The sequence below is a fragment of the Solanum tuberosum genome, unplaced genomic scaffold (genome assembly GCF_000226075.1).
Source record: "Solanum tuberosum cultivar DM 1-3 516 R44 unplaced genomic scaffold, SolTub_3.0 scf00494, whole genome shotgun sequence".
Classification (NCBI taxonomy): Eukaryota; Viridiplantae; Streptophyta; class Magnoliopsida; order Solanales; family Solanaceae; genus Solanum; species Solanum tuberosum.
The window spans coordinates 75,430-88,950 of NW_006239417.1; the positions used below are offsets into that span (position 1 = coordinate 75,430).

A 13,521-nucleotide genomic window follows, 5' to 3' on the forward strand; every position below is an offset into this window, starting at 1 on the left:
CCAAAGTTGGAATAAAGGTGTTGCACTAGTTTATAAAAGATAACTTCACCATCCTTTGTGCAATATAAAACCTTATTAGATCTTACACATGGTTTAATCTGACCTATTTTCACTAACAATTTCCATTCATCTTGTTTCATGATCCAAAAGTTCGATTCCATGTTTCCACCATATAAACCAAGGCAGCCGTTCAAAGCATAGAGAAGATACAAATCCATTTCACCTATGAAATCCGGTGTTGGAAACACCTCCAATTCATCAGACTTTGCATTGAAGTGTATAATTATAGAATTTATACGTACGTGTTGGAAAAGACCCTTACTCCTCCAGATATGCCTATATTGAGTAGGTATAATAGGGTTATCTAAAGACCAATATACACAACCTTTAGTGCTAATTCCATCGGTTATACTCTCACAACACTCATCATAAAACCAGCTATCTTCGATTTTCAAATCTTCTAAACTTTGCTCTAATATAAGGAGGGTTTTTTTCATAGTCCAAAAATTCGTATTTGCGTAGCAAACAAGATAAAACGATTTGTAAATCAATATAATCTTGTAATCATCAGTAGTAGAATCATAACACAACCCACAAGTATTAGGAAGTAATGATGAGTCATTCAAATATGGACACACATATATTTTGTGTCGTCTTATTGATGGATTCCATAAAACAAATGTATCGTAGGCCTTATGCGTGTATAGTAGTACCAATCCATCGTGTGAGCATATGGCATGAGAACTCGATAGAGGAAGCTGTTGCTTTTCTATGATAATTTGGGGATTTTTCCATTCTACAAAGTCGATTTTGTCAACGTCATTAGTATAAACACTTCTTCGTAACAAGAACTTAAAGCGTCCCAAAGCTCTAGATTCATCACAATGCGCTTTCTTGAATTTATCATCAGAGATTATTGTATTCCATGACTTAGAAATAGATTGAAAACGTAACAAAGATTTAACAGACAAATTAATAAGAATGGAAAATAGAATATCAGATGGAACTAAGGTCATTATTGTGTGTGATGCAGAAGAGTGGAGCAACATATATTTTATTAGGTTTAAACCTTATTTATATAAGGTTTATTAATTAATGTAGAAAAGAGAAAAGGTTTTACCTTATTTATATACGTTAATTAAGGTAGAAAAGAGAAAAAAATCGCATGAGGGATTCTTTTTCTTTAGTGGTTTGTGCTAATAAAGTTTGCTATATTTCCCAAATCAATTAAATAATAAAGCAGAAAATAATCATTGGATAAATATTTGGTTAGGATAAAAGTTTATTTCTCGATATCTTATCACGAATAAACTCTATTTGTTATTGTGTTGAACTCAAATTATAGTTAGAATACTAGTCTTATAAGTTAACCAAATATTATCATTAAACAAGTTTGAAGAAGTGGATTTGATAATTGTCAACTGAATTTGATTCCTACGATAAATATGGAATGATATTATTTCTAGGCTTAGTTAAAAATAATATTAAGGTAATTTAGAGAAATCTCATACATTTGGAGCTAATTACATATAATTTTTTTGAATATTTTCTGCTCTCGCATACATTTCTTGGTTGTCCGATACATTAAAAATGATACATTACTTAATAAGGGGCTAATTACATACACAAATTTCAAATTTTCTTATTGCTCTCACATACATTTCTTGGTTGTCCTATACATTGCAAATGATACATTATTTAATGAGAGATATGTATTACTTAATGAGAGAGATGTATCCGAGCAAATGATACATTACTTAATGAGAGAGATGTATCCGAGAGGCGTTAGAGATGTATTTGAGAGGGGATATTTTTGTAACTTTTTAAAATAGTAGGGAATTTTAGAGATTATGATATATTAAATGGTGTATTTATATAATTTATCCAAATATAATATAAATTAGCATAAAAACAAGTATTTTGCGATTTTTTACAAAATAAAAGCGAGTTTATGTTAATTGGCCTCAAATAATAATTTTATATTACTAACAAGATTAAAGTTAAAATATAAAATACTGTACTTAAATGTTCAATACTTAACAAAGGAATGGAGAAATTAGTAACAGTTAAGAAATTTCTCATCAAAATCTTCACAACTTTAGTCTTCATTAGGTCTTAGAAAAGTAAAGCTATCTAAACGTGTTGGCTCTCGATAGACACTCTCTGAACAATAATCATGTGATGTATAACCCTTCTTAACATAAGTTTGTTCTCTAGGGTTAAAGATAGGCACGTGAGCTTGTACATGTTAGATATTGGTATTGATGGCTCTAGGCCTACATTGAGGATAAACGTCAATGCGAGACCTCCAATTGAAACAACAAATTTATTTAACAGCGACAATGATTCGATTGGAAATGAAAAATTGGGTGATCATTCAAAGGAGAGCTTGGGTGATAATTCAAATGAGAGCTTGGGTGATCATTAAATGAATATACATGATGATCCAACTAATGTGGAAAATCAGTCGGTAGATGCGGAAAATCCTGAACCCGAATATTGTGAAGAAATGCAGGGACAAAAGGAATTGGGATCACAATCCAACTATTCATTCTCCGATGAAACTAATTTATGTATAAACCAAACTTTTAGTAACAAAAACGAGTTGCAATTGTTATTAGCCGAAGCGGCGGCAAAAAAGTCCTTTGATTTTGCTACTGTGAAGAGTTGTACTAAATACTTAAAGGTGAAATGTGTATCTCGCAATTGTGCACGGATGTTGCGGGTGAGGAAATATGAGTGTTCGGGTAGATTTTGTAGCTACAAGTATATTGGCGAACATAGTTGTGGCGTTGAACATGCCAACAGTAGCCATAGAAAAACTTCAATCAAAGTCATTGCTTCACTTTGTGTAAATATGTATAATGATGGCAAGGGTCCAAATGTTAAAGAGATTCAAAGAGCTATGTTTAATTCTTTTCATTGTAGTCCAAGCTATTGGAAATGTTGGAAGGGTGGTGTGGTTGCTAAAGAAATGGTTCGAGGGACAGCGGAGAATGGATATTCATGCTTACCGACTTTTTCTTACATGTTGAGACAGTTAATGTTGGTTCTAGTTATTGTCTCATGGTAAACGATGATAGTCATAGGTTCATGTATTATTTCTTGGCCTTTGGTGCTTGCATTAAGGGATTTGCCCACATGAGAAAGGTAATTGCAGTTGATGACACTCATTTAAATGGTAAATACGAGGGCGTATTGTTGAGCGATGTTTCACAAGATACGGAGAATCATGTTTATCTAATTGCCTTTTGTGTCGTGGACAAAGAGAATGATGCATCTTGGATATTTTTCTTTGAGAAATTGAAAGAGATTGTGGTCGATAAACCAGATTTATGTTTTATCTCCGATAGACACAAAAGTATCACCAACGATATTGTGAACATTTACAATCATGCTCACCACGGATATTGTATGAGGCACCTCGGTGAAAATCTCTGCGTAAATCATCATTGTGGAGATTACCTTTATCTTTACTACAATGCGACAAAGGCATATTCTTTGGAGGAGTTTGACAATCATTTTGTAGAATTCAAGAACAAATGCCCCGCTGCAACCGTCGTCCTTAAGCATGATATTGGTTTTGAAAAGTGGATCAGCGCACATTTTTTTGGCAATAGATATGATGTTATGACCACAAATATCGCCAAGTCACTCAATGCTATGTTGATAAACGAAAGAGAGTATCCCGTAGCATCTATATTTAATTCGATTGCTAAGAGGTTTGGAGAATTGTTTAGGGAGAGGCATGCATATATCCTCAAATCAATGGGTAATCAAATGGTGTCGACTGCCGAAAAAATTACAAGAAAAAAAATGATTGAGGGCGACTCCTTGTATGTGGAGAATGTAACAGGGGACGGCAATCAATTTACCATGTTCGGTGCGGGTGTTACTGCCTATGTGAACCTATTGGAAAAGTGATGTTCATGTAGGGAATATGACTTGATCAAGATACTTTGTGCTCACGTAATGGCCGTTTTACGATCGAAGCATAGCAATAAGTATGGTATGAGCATCTATGAGTACTCTTCGCCTTTGTATAAAGTTGAAGCGTACCTTCTTGCATACATAGATTCTATTAATGTTGTCCCTCTCGAGTCAGAATGGTGTGTTCCAGAAGAATTGCTTAGTGTGAAGATTTTTCCGCCTCTTGTCGATACCAAGCTTGGAAGAAAAAGAAGAAAACGTGTCAAAGACATCGGTGAGAATTTCAAGAGCAAGAGAAGGAACAAATGTTCAATTTGTAAGAGAACCGGACACAAGAGAACTACATGTGTGAACAACAACAAATCATAAACAAGCTTTGATTGAATTTGTTTTTGTAATCAAGCTACTGTTTTTTTTTGCTACAATAATCAAGCTACTGCCAGCATTTTGGTCAATTTATTGTAATCTATTATCGTAATTAGTCATGATCTAATATAGATCAATCAAAAGATGACATACATTTTGTACATTGTCTATTAAGTTGTGTATTATTAATATATGAAACTTATTAATATATGAAAATTCATGGTATTTGTAATGCACCAAATCAAATAATGCTTAAGAAATAATCTAAGTATAACTAATCCAACTATAACTAATACAAGCATTATTTGCATATACACTCTACCAAACGAATCCTTAAAGAATTGTCAAAAATATAGATGTTACCATTTAAAAAAGTAGCAATTTGAACTTTTTTTACCGTTGTAAAATTTGTATATCAAGATATGTACTGGTTGTCAAAATATATAGACCCCTTAAACAATCGATACATCTCTATGTGTGTGGTGTGTGTATGACCAGTGAGATTTACACTCTGACATTAGTAAGGTATATTCGGGTTTATATCTATGTTAAAGCATTGTCGATACTGAACATACTAGAATATGACATTTATATATAGACCAAAACTAGTAGAATTTAAAAAAGACAATAATTAATTAATAATAAATTATATACTTGAAATTTATTCAATTAAATAAGTTTAAACAAGTCATATGATCATGTAAGAATACACATAAATTGAGTGTGGTGATTAGTGATGTACGAGAAAGAGTTGTGGTTATACAATCAACATCCTTAGAACAATGTTTGAGAAAGCGCAAGTATGTTGTGAGGATGATCCTAAAAAAATCTCGCACTTTGGCTACAACCGACCCAACATTAGCATTTGCAGGAGTTGGAGCCCGCGGATTGTTCTGGTTGGCAACGCTCTAAGCCAACATCTGAATGGCATTCCAAAATTCTGTATTCGAAACTTCTTGATCTGGGATTGGAGGAGCTGCGTTTACGTTTCTGGCATTCACATTCCTAGCATAAGCTCTATGAGGAGGCATGATCTTAAGCGCATAACGATGGATTAGAAAGGAGATCATACCAACGCACGATAAGAATATCAAGAAAATGAAGTTTTCCTAAAACACTTCATAGCCTCCCTCTCATTAGATGTGATGCACTTCACAACCATGAGAAAAACTCTACTTGGTGCGGTTTTTCAGACATCCTAGGACACTTAAACCTAGTGCTCTGATACCAAGTTTGTCACGCCCCGAGTTACCCCCAAGACGCAAACACGGGACCTAGGATCACAAGTGACCCCAAGCTAACTCTGCTGGCATAATTATGAGCATACTAAAGATAAATTGAGAAATAAAACTGTTGCGGAAGCTAATAATAAGTAAATCTGAAATGATGGGGAATACCCATATACTAAGACTGAGTATCAAATCTGAGAGTTTAATACAAAAGAAACATCAAACTCAAATACTAAGCTGAATCTAACTATGTCTGAAAATAGCCTCTAACTAACTAGAAGTGCTGGGACATGCCCCAACTAAGTCTAGCAATACTGAAACTAAAGGACTAAAGATACTGAAAAGAAACTCATGACTATTGTCCTCGGAGAATGAGGACTCACCACTGATTCTGCTGAACTGAAGATCGGGAACCGATTTAAGCGTGATCTGGATGTTGAGAACATGAACCTACATCACGAGAAGATGAAGCGCACATATTCATCAGTACTTGAAAGGTACTGAGCATGTAAGATAGAGTAAAGCTGAAATAAACGTATAACTGAACAAGCAATAAAGCAAGAGCCCTAACTGAATGTAATGACCACTTTATAACATGCTAAGACTGAAATACTGAATATACTGGTAAATGGTCAATGCAATAGAATTTGGCTGAACTGTGGGAGCTACTTATAACCGATAATAAAACCACATGAGCTAAATGTGGAGTCTGATGTATACGCCCCATCGAGAGGACCCAATATACCCAGCCAAAGGTATAGAGGCATGCTGGCGTGATCACTAAAATGTTGCCCACAGAGGGGACTTACAACCTACGTGATTCGTAGTTCTGGGACTATTCGGGTACGCTAAACCCTAGTCCAACTCGGTATTATGCTACTCCCAATAGATTAGGTGATTAACACATTATAACTGAATTTTTGTATTATACTGGATAGCTCAAACTGACATGCAAACTGAGAATGCGCATAAATAACTGATAATGACACATTTAAGACTGAGGCATGTATATCTGAAATAACTAAAATATCTAGCCTAGCAAGTGTAATTGAAGAACTAAAGAACTACATAACTAGGGTTCTAAAATTCATGCAATAAATGAAGTAATAACATGATAAATCTGATTTGGAACATGTAACTAACTAATTCATGATAATCTGCTGAAGTTCTAGAAACCCTACGTCTAGTCATGATAAGGGAATTAAGAATCTGACTGAATTCTAGGGACCTAATGGCGAAAGGAACCCACTAGTGAAATCCCACATACATGGTGACAAATTCCACGAAGAAATCCTTCGATTTCAAGGCTGGAACTGGAGGAAACCTGATGCGTTCTTGAACTAGGGTTGGTCGCTTCTTTCTCTTCTTACGCTTCTAAATTTCTGAGTTTTGATGCAAGATCTGACTTAGGTAAGTTCCAGTTATGTTTCTAGGCTAAAACTAATCAAAACCACGTAGTTTAGGGTTAAAACGACGTAGTTTAGAGGTACAACGAAATAGGAAAAGACCGAAATAACCCTGACTTAAAGCTGCAGACGAGCTGACCATGGCCATCTTCACGGACCGTGAGAGGGACCACGGACCGTGAAGTCGGTCGTGATCTGGACTTGGTTCTGAAAATTTAGGGGTCTAGACTATGACCACTACCACGACCCATGTGGAGGACTACGGACCGTGAAGGTCCATGTGGTCCTCACTTGGGCTGAGGTCTAGAGGCTTCATGTTGGGAGTCTACTGGTTAAACTCCACGGAAGCCCCCAAGGACCGTGTGAAGGATCACAGACTCTGAAAGTGTCTGTGGTCTTCACTTAGACCTGGGGGTTCTAGGGCCAAGCTGGCGGGTCTACTGGTCTGACACTACGGACGCCACCACGGCCCGTGAAGGGTCCCGTGGTCTGACGCCTGGGCCTGGTGAAGTCCAAGTCTGGACCACGGGCAGGTTTACGGACCGTGGACCCTATTACTGTCCGTGAACCCTGTCGTGGTTCACTGCTTCAGGTAAATTCTACAATTTTTTTCTAGGCCTGGTTTTCGAGGTGTTACAGATCATGGGCAAGCAACATCGTGTGGACGAACTAAACCAACGAGCACTTCAACTTCTGTTCCTTGCTCAACTTGGAGCCCTTGATCAAACGCATCAACTTTGTAGCAGTAATAGACTTATTCTTAGTCACTTTGTAGTAAAATTTCTCTCCCTTTTCAAGAACTTTTTTCAATTTTGCATCACGAGGGTATGCTGAGCAATTCAGCCCCGTAATCAATGCAAATTCTCTTAAGCCAAAACAAACAGGCTTATCATTCACACAAAACCAAATTTCATGTAATTTTTTTCATTTTTCACACGTCGCAACAACATACAATGGACCATCCGTCCATTGAACTTGAAATGTTCTGAAATATGCCTCAAGTGTCCAAAACAAGTACCTTTAAAATCATCATAAATTTTTTCTTGAACTAGAAGATTTATTAAATCACGATAAAAAGTCATCCTTGCTCTAACAGAAATTTTAGCTAAAAATGATCCTACTTCATCTATCCATGTCTTTAAATCATACGACTTACCAAAAATGACTTTTGCACAAATTGGCAAAGACAAGGGATCTTCATCCTCATCACCAGTTTGAGTATATCTACTACTCTCATCTTCACTGTCACTTTTATCATTACTAGATTCAACATCATCACTAGACTGGGCACTACTGTCCTGGTAGTTGTCAATCTCTGCCATTGTATCAGAATCAGAGTTTGACTCATGTTTTTCCACAACAATTTTTTCTTTTTTGAAGCTTTGAAAACTTCTTCAGCCTTATTTTTCTTATTTTTAGAAGCATTAGGACCAGATCGTTTAATGATGCCGCCTCTAGTTTTTAGCCATACTGTACTATATACAAGCAAAAATAAATTTGTCATATCAAAATATCGACCACTAGTCTATTAGCACAATCAAAGCTTACATTAAAAACACATGCAAAAGAAGTAGCAGTTCAAATAGAAATCGACAGTTAAATCGCGAACATAAAACTCAAAAATCGATCAAAATACAATAAAAGTTTTCAAATCTCTAACATAAAACTTTCAAAAAAATTCTACGCATTATCCAAATCAAAACGTCATTAACGATGCCAAATCAGAAACATAAACTAAAAAGGGTCAGATTTTCAAAAGTTATTTTCAAAAGTTTAAGCAAAAATCTAAACTTCACTACACTACCGCAATTAAAAAATAAATCAAATAGGACTAAAAGTTACTGGAAATACGATGATGAAACTTACCTGAGAGGAAGAAGATTGAACAAGATTCAACTGAACTTGGGGAAGAAGATTGAACAAAATAGACCTGATTCTCTTCGTTTGAAATCTTCAGGAACTATTATGGGATCTTATGTTTGTGTATGGTTTCAAGAATAGAAGATTGGAAAGGTTGGTTCTTAGAGAAAGGTGTTTTATGGAGGTTTACGAAATCAATAAAGCTGGTATATGGAAGATCAAAAGCCACATTGAAGAACAAAGTTCTGAAGTTTCATCGGAAAAAGGGTTTTCTGATAACCCAACATATTAAAAAAAAAATTATATTGGGATTGGATACTTTATTTTTGGAGGGATTAAATTTATTTAATATTTGAAGTGTTGGAAGAAAATAATTTTTCAAAACTTGTATTTTACCCCCAAGTTTTTAAAGTGTTAAAAAGACCCCTGACCCCACAAGCCAACCTCACTTTTTGATTTTTTCTTAAAGTAAACCTACAAAATAAATTAAAAAGAAATGAGGTGGCTATGGACTAAATTATGTTATATTGATGGGCACAACACCAAATCTTCTCTAGTATCTTTGACCATCCATAAATTCTTATTTGCATAGCAAACAAGATAATACGATACATAGATAAATATAATCTTGTAATCATCTGTGGTAGAATCATAACACAATCCACAAGCACTAGCAACTATGGATGAGCTATTTATATACGGACACAATTTTGTGTTGTCTTATTGATGGATTCCACAAAACAAATGTATTATAAGCGTCCTACGAGTGTAGTAGTACCAATCCATCATGTGAGCATATGATATGAGAACTTTTCAGAGGGAGCATGTGCTTTTCTATGATAATTTGGGGATTTTTCAACTCTACAATATCGATTTCATCAACACAGACAGTATAAGTATTTCTATTTCTTCGCTTATGTAACAAGAACTTAAAGCATCCCAAAGCTCTTGATTGATCACAATGCAATTTCTTGAATTTATCGTCAGATATAATTGTATTCCATGACTTAGAAACAGATTGAAAACGTAATAAAGATTAAACGGGCAGACTAATAAGAATGGTAAATACGATATCACATGGAACAAAGCTCATGATTTGTGTGTGTGTGTTTAATTTATTATATATATATATATATATACACGTTAATGTAGAAATTGTTATTGTGTGAAAAAAGGATTCTTTTCCTTTACTGATTTGTACTTGCTATATTTTTCAAGTCAATTGTTATTGTGTTTGGAACTCAAATAATAGTTAGACTACCAATCTTATAACTTATAAGGTAACCACTTATATTATTTCTAAACTTGTTATAATAATCTAAAAAGGTTGTCTAAAATATTAAATCATTTGGTAGAGATAAATATTAAATCGTTTGTTAATTTGTGTGTACGTTTGTATAATTCACGTGTATTCATATAATTGAGCGTTATTTTCGTCCATATTTGTATAATCTGGTTAGTGTTGAAGAAGAAGGAAGCTGACTATTGGAACATGTCAAAGGAACAGGTCCAACAAAGCTGACTGACGTGTCTACATCAAGTGTTGATGAAGAAGGAAACTGGCGATTGAAACATGTCAAAGGAACAGGTCCAACGAAGTTGACTGACGAGTTTATAACACCGTTGTAGAATTAGAGTCGCATTAGGATTAAACTACTTATATTAATTAGGATTAGATTACGATTAGGATTAGAGTACAACTAGGATTAGATTATTTATAATTGCATTATTATTATTATTATTATTATTATTATTATTGTAATATGTATTGTAGTAGTTAACTTAGGAACAATTTTATTCATCAATACAATCCTTGATTTCTCTAATCCTAGATGTGAGATTTCTACCGTTAGTATCAATTGATTTGTTTTTATTTTTGTATAAACTCGAAATAACCAATTCATACAAACACAAACTTCTTAACTTTAAACAGTTATACAAATTACATTATACAAAAGTTATACAAATTCAGTTATACAAAAGTTATACAAATTCCGAAAACTACACGCTTATACAAGTGAAACTCGGGCGCGTAATTTTGTCAAGAAAATAGTGACGAATGGTAATTAATTCAAACTATAGCTATGTTAACTAATTAACTAATATACGTTTTGCTTATCCACATTTCCTTTTATATATTTTCATATACTATAAAATAAAATCTTCAAAGAGCGTCCAAGTGTGATACGTTTTTCTTCATTTTTCATTAACGAATTAATCAAAGTAACAGACCTCATTATTAAACAAATATAGCTTATGTTAAGTACTGATGTTAAATTTTCTATACAACACTTGACCAGTTGACCGTCCATAAGCACAACAAGCATGGTCCGGGGAGAACAGAATGCAAGTAGATCATACACTATCTCAAAATGAGTTTAAGCAGATCTTACTCTATTTCGAGTGTAAGCAGAGCTTACTCTCTTAAAAAAAAACAAGAATAATTAAGAGAACTCTGAAGGAAAATATTTTATTTATAAACCCAAGTTCTTAAATCTTAATTCAAGTTCTCTCTATTCGGTATATTCTATTCGGTATATTTCTGTATATAGAAAATAACTAGTACTAGGAACCTATCTAACTAACAAATCCTAATTAAAGTAAATATCATAAATAATAAATCCTAAACAACTTAGGATTCCTACTACAACTTTGAATTATTATTTCCAACGGACCCTAACTTACTTCATAAGAAATAAAAATCATTGATATTCAAGCTTTAATAAAGAATATCTTCATAAACAAGATTAAAGTTAAACAATAAAATATTGCACACTTAAATGTTCAATACATAACAAGGGAATGGAAAAATAAGAAATTAGTCACGAAGAAATGTTCAATGCATAACAATCATATAAACATGTAAAATTAGAGAGAATCGCAGTAAATGTACTATTTTTCTCAATTAAATATAATAAAAGTTCAAACATAAAAAAAATAGATAAGTTGATAAAAAAAATATGATACTTATTAGAAAATTCAAAAACCCTAATCTTGTCCATGAGTGTCAAGTCTTGGAAAACTCAAGCTATCTAAACATGTTGCATCACGATGCACATACCATGAACGAATATAAGGGAGTGGTCTATAATATGTGACAAAAATAGCTCGTTTTCTAGGGCTATAGTTCGAAAAAAAGTGTTGCCCTCCAGCCGCACCTTGAAAGATAATTTCATCATCCTTCGTATAATATAAAACCTTAATGGATTTTACACATGGTTTAATCCGATGCATTTTCACTAATAATTCCCATTTATCTTGTTTCTTGATCCAAACATTGGATTCCGTTTTTCCACCATATAAACCAAGGCAACCGTTCAGAGGAGATAGAACATACAACTCCATTTCACCTATGAAATCCGGTGTTGAAAACCTCTCCAATTCATCTGACTTTGCATTGAAGCGTATAATTATAGAATTCTTACTTACGAATCGGAAAAGACCTAGCTTCCTCTCCGAGCTAGACCAATCTTGAGTTATATTAGGGTTATAATCTAAAGACCAATATACACAACCTTCATCAGTGCTAATTCCCTCGATAATATCCTCATGACTACCTTCATCTTCATTATAAGACCAAATACTATAGTTGATTTTCTCATTTTCTAAACTTTGCTCTAATATAGGGAGGGTTTTTTTCATCGTCCAAAAATTCTTATTTGTAGAGCAAACAAGATAAAACGATCTATATATTAATATAATCTTATAATCATCTGTGGTAGAATCATAACACAACCCGCAAGCTTTAGGAAATATGGAGGAGTCGTTCAAATATGGACACACATATATTTTGTGTTGTCGTATTGATGGATTCCATAAAACAAATGTATTGTAAGCTTTATATTCGTGTAGTAGTATCAATCCATCATGTGAGCATATGACACTAGAACTCTTCTGAGGGAGCAATTGCTTTTCTATAATAACTTGGGGATATTTCAACTCTATAAAGTCGATATTGTCAATGTGCTTTGATCTAGAAGCACATTTTTTGTAAAGTAACAAGAACTTTAAGCGTCCCAAAGCTCTAGATTGATCACAATAAGCTTTCGTGAATTTATTATCGGAGATTATAATATTCCATGACTTAGAAACAGATTGAAAACGTAACAAAGATTTAACTGACAAACTAATAAGAATGGAAAATAGGATATCATCAGATAGAATAAGGGACATTATTGTGTGTGTGGTGTAGAAGAGGGGGGAAGAAAGCAATATATAATATGAGGGTTCCCACAACCCCACGAACTCTCTATTTAGTTACCATAAAAATTTACTTTCCCATATTTATATTAAATTATTAATTGATACATTGGTATATGAAGGGAATTTTTCATATTATGCCTTAATTAAAGATTTTTTAGCTATAGTTTTCATATTTATAATTCGTAACTATATTATTGTATTTTTCAGTGATTTCCTATAAAGATACAAATACATCTTAACTAAATTAAGATTTTTTAGCTATGATTTTCATATTTATAATTCACACTTATATTTTAAATTTGCTATATGTCTTATTCATTGTATTTTTTGGTGATTTCCTATAAGGATACAAATACATCTTTTAACTAAATTGAGTAAAAGAAGGAAGAGATCTTTTCTCATATGGTAAAAGTATTCCTATTTTAAATTGTATATTTTTTTATATGGTAGTGGAATAAATTACTCCCTAAAACTACTTCTATTTTAAATTGGACTCTCAAATATGTGTGCTTGATTTCATCATTATT

The 13,521-nt window shown here is 33.5% G+C and overlaps 1 protein-coding gene across 1 annotated transcript; it reads left to right on the forward strand.

Annotated features, from left to right (window-relative positions):
* Positions 1 to 3,093: 3,093 nt before the first annotated feature.
* LOC107058351 (uncharacterized) lies at positions 3,094 to 3,924 on the forward strand. Its single transcript, XM_015303944.1, has one exon. The coding sequence runs from the start codon at positions 3,094 to 3,096 to the stop codon at positions 3,922 to 3,924; it is 831 nt and encodes a 276-aa protein (XP_015159430.1).
* Positions 3,925 to 13,521: the final 9,597 nt, after the last annotated feature.

Bases quoted from the DNA above. Each gene is read 5' to 3' on its own strand.
- LOC107058351 (XM_015303944.1), top strand. From the start codon at position 3,094: ATGTATTATTTCTTGGCCTTTGGTGCTTGCATTAAGGGATTTGCCCAC.